Source organism: Eschscholzia californica, unplaced genomic scaffold, assembly GCF_041429995.1.
Source record: "Eschscholzia californica isolate CP2 unplaced genomic scaffold, dmEscCali1.0.p SCAF_1, whole genome shotgun sequence".
NCBI lineage: Eukaryota > Viridiplantae > Streptophyta > Magnoliopsida > Ranunculales > Papaveraceae > Eschscholzia > Eschscholzia californica.
This window is the reverse complement of record NW_028238198.1, coordinates 67280534-67284099: the sequence shown is the minus strand read 5'-3', so window position 1 is coordinate 67284099 and position 3566 is coordinate 67280534. Positions and strand designations below refer to the sequence as shown.

The 3566-nt window shown below is 42.8% G+C and overlaps 1 protein-coding gene across 1 annotated transcript; it reads right to left on the bottom strand.

Annotated features, from left to right (window-relative positions):
- Positions 1-1289: 1289 nt before the first annotated feature.
- On the bottom strand, positions 1290-3245 carry LOC147568491 (uncharacterized). Its single transcript, XM_086670996.1, has 2 exons — positions 1819-3245; positions 1290-1522 (listed from the first exon to the last, which is right to left on the bottom strand). The coding sequence occupies exons 1-2, from the start codon at positions 2882-2884 to the stop codon at positions 1488-1490; spliced, it is 1101 nt and encodes a 366-aa protein (XP_086527122.1). The 5' UTR covers positions 2885-3245; the 3' UTR covers positions 1290-1487.
- Positions 3246-3566: the final 321 nt, after the last annotated feature.

Below are 3566 nucleotides of genomic sequence, written 5' to 3'. Positions count from 1 at the left end.
GTACATGGGAAGGTGTACTAGAAAACGGGAATACGCCGGTGTTGCAAATGTAATCATCCAAGTGAGAGGGTGGACGACGAGTTCTTTGTGGCCGGGAAGAAGTTTCAGGAATGTCGAGTTGAGGGGAGTGATCCATGTCATGGTGCTGGACTGGAATGATTGGAGAACTATCCAAGATAGTTTGATCGGCTACTGCCGAAGAGGAGGAAGTGCCTGTAGAATTGGGCGTGCCTGTAGAATCAGGCCCGCCTGATGACGTATTCGAGGGGGTGCCCGAAGAGGGTTCAGCAGCAGTGTTTGTGGGCGCCACTGAAGAGGACCCAACAGTGTTGTCTGTTGCGTCTGTGGGCACACCCGACTGGTCAGAGACCAAAGTCGTACCAGTGGGCGAAGGGGCCTGTTGCGGAAAGGTGAAGGACCCATCGTCTTCTATTGAAATAGAAGGTGTCGGGTGAGAGACAGGAAGTGGGACAGACGGTTGTGAAGTCATTGGAAAGGTTGATTCATAAAAAATGACGTCACGGGAGATTACGATACGATGTGTTCGTAAGTCAAAGAGTTTATAGCCTTTCTGTCCATGTGGATATCCCACGAAAATAGCCGGATTGGCTCTAGGATCCATCTTCGTAGAAGGGGAAGGTAAGCGAGCAAAGCATAGACAACCAAATACTCGAATGTGGGAAAAGGAGGGAGGTGTACCAAGTAACTTTTCATGGGGAGAAATACCACGAAGAATTGGTGTTGGGAGTTTATTAATTAAATAGACTGCCGTTAAAACACATTCTCCCCAAAAGGAGAGTGGGAGATTGGCTTGAATTCGAAGAGAACGAGCGACCTCTAAGATATGACGGTGCTTACGTTCAACAACCCCGTTTTGTTGAGGGGTGTAAGTACAACTTCGTTGGTGGATAATTCCATGTTCGGAAAACCAACGTTGTAAATCGTTACTCATGAATTCAGTTCCATTATCGGAACGAAATTTTTGGAGAAGCGGGAAAACTAATGTATTATCCCCGGAATTAATTGTTTTAATTTTTGTTTGAAATTGAGTAACAACGTAATTAAAAAAATGGTTAATCCAAGTCTTAGTCTCGGATTTGTTATGCATGAGAAATACCCATGTTGATCGAGAAAAGTCATCGATAAGTGTCAAGAAATATCGACAACCGGAAGTAGAGGGTACCGAAAAGGGTCCCCATACATCCGCGTGAATGAGTTGGAAAGGGTGAGAAGACGTCGAAGTACTAATTGGAAAAGGTAGTCGTGTTTGCTTTGATTGAGGACAAATAACACACGGAACATTATTTTTATTAATAATAGATTGCATACAAGGAATACGAGAAGCAAAATACTTATAACGAGAAATAGATGGGTGGCCTAGGCGCCAATGCCATAAATCAAAAGAACTAACACAACGATTACTACTAGAAAAAGAAATTGAAAATATCCTAGGTTCCGTGTGGAGAAGATATAATCCTTCATGGCAATCACCAAGTCCAATCGTCCTTGTCGTTGCTAGGTCCTGAAAGACACAAGAAGAAGATCCAAACGTTACTACACAATTAAGTGATTTAGTAATTTCAGAAACGGACATAAGATTAAACTTGAATGATGGAATGTGGAGAACATCACGAAGAAATAAAGTAGGGGTAAAACGAATCGATCCTATGTGACAAACACGAACTCTAGTCCCATCCGGTAGTCGTACAAAGTAATTTGGAGGGGCTAACGAGAAGTCGGAGAACCGAGATAGGTCAAAACAAATACTCTTGGCTGCTCCGGAGTCAACCACCCACGGGGCAAAGAAAGTGGACTTACCTGTTAAGTTCACTGCTGGATCGGTTTTGGTGGAGGTGCCTGTAGTCGTCTGCGAGGAGCTGGGCTGGGAACGCTGCTGTTCGATAAGACCGAGAAGATATTGGTACTGGTCCAGTGACATGGAAGTAGCTGAAGGCACCACCGAGCCTGTGGTGTCGTTAGAAACCGAACCCGTTAATGGGCCTGTTCTTTGTTTGGTCGGGTAACCGTGTAGCTTGTAGCATGTTGATTGAAGGTGGCCGTGTAATTTGCAAAAATCACAAAACGGCCGGGGTCTCTTCACCCTTTGTTTCTCGAATCGATCGGTACGGTTACCCGGTCGGCCATCATTGTGACCGACGGCGAAGGAAGCAGCCTCAACGGTGGCGGGAGAAGTGTTATTGATTGTTTGTTGTATCTCCTCTTGCTTGACCAAGGAGTGAATCTTTAATAGGGACGGGAAGGGATCCATTAATAGGATTTGACTCCTAATGTTCGAGAAACGGTCATGAAGACCTTGGAGAAATTCCATTGATCGATCTTGATTAGATCGATCAATGATTGACTTTCCATGTCCGCAGATACACGGATCAATGGTCATGAGAGAAAATAATTCGTCTTGGAGGGATTTGAGACGAGTGAAATACGAAGAGACGTCAGAACCCTCCTGTTTTAAAGAAGCAATCGCCCTCTTGAGTTGGAAAACCTTAGGGGCGTTGGTTTGATGAAAGCGATCATGGAGATTTTTCCATATATCAGCCGCAACATCATCATAAAGGACAGAATCACGGAGATTAGGATCAATAGAGTTAGTGATCCAACTTACTACCAAATCATTGCAACGCTCCCAAGAGTGGAGTTCGGTTGGATTGGTAGGTTTAGGAATAGTTCCATTGACAAAACCGAGCTTATCTTTGGCTCGTAATGCTTTGGTCATCCCTCTAGACCATGAATGGTAGTTATCTCCACTAAGTAGAGGCGTTATCATCACCGTAGTAGGTGAGTCAGAAGGATGAACGGCAAAGGGAGAAGATGTCGTTGAAACCGACATAGTTGTCTCAGAAGTGAATTCTTCAGGAGTCGTCATTGATTAAAAAAAAATAGAGAATGGCTCTTATACCATGTGAAGTGAGTTATCTCACGTTTGTAATGGAGAAAACCGAGAGAGAGTAAGCTAGAGAAATCGATTAACCAAGAAGACTTAATGGATACAAATATGATTATATTTCTCTGTAAATTAGGGTTTACACAATGATGTATATATATAGGTATACATTAGATAAACATAAGGGAAATACATAAAGATATATATCAAATCTAGGATAACTATGGTTGTGATCTTTTGGTGAGGCCGGTTGGTTGGGATCGTGCATGCCTTGCATGGGTCGACTTGGGTCGACTGTGGAAGTGCTCGGGTGGCCGGTGATCATATGGGTCGGATACCCATAATAGACCTGCTTCACAGTTCAGTAGTCAAGTCCAAGCCGACAGAAGAAATACTATCTGCTGAAGGTCATATTGAAGAGATGGTCTGAGTGATGGATACATGGTAAATGCATGGTTTCACAGTGTTACTATGTAGTAAATATGAATAAACAAGTTGAAGGTTAGGATGTTAAGAATAAAATGGAGAAGATCATAATTCTTCATCAGGTATTGTAATCGTGTTATGATATATCTGTGTAATTTCATGAATCAAAATGTTTTGCACTTTCTATTTCGAACATATCTCTTTCTATACCTTTCTAAGGGTACCATATTGTGAAATA

Bases quoted from the DNA above. Each gene is read 5' to 3' on its own strand.
- LOC147568491 (XM_086670996.1), bottom strand. From the start codon at position 2,884: ATGACGACTCCTGAAGAATTCACTTCTGAGACAACTATGTCGGTTTCA. The intron at 1,523-1,818 runs GTAAGTCCACTT...TGTGTCTTTCAG, and splicing joins TCCAGCAGTGAACTTAACAG to GACCTAGCAACGACAAGGAC.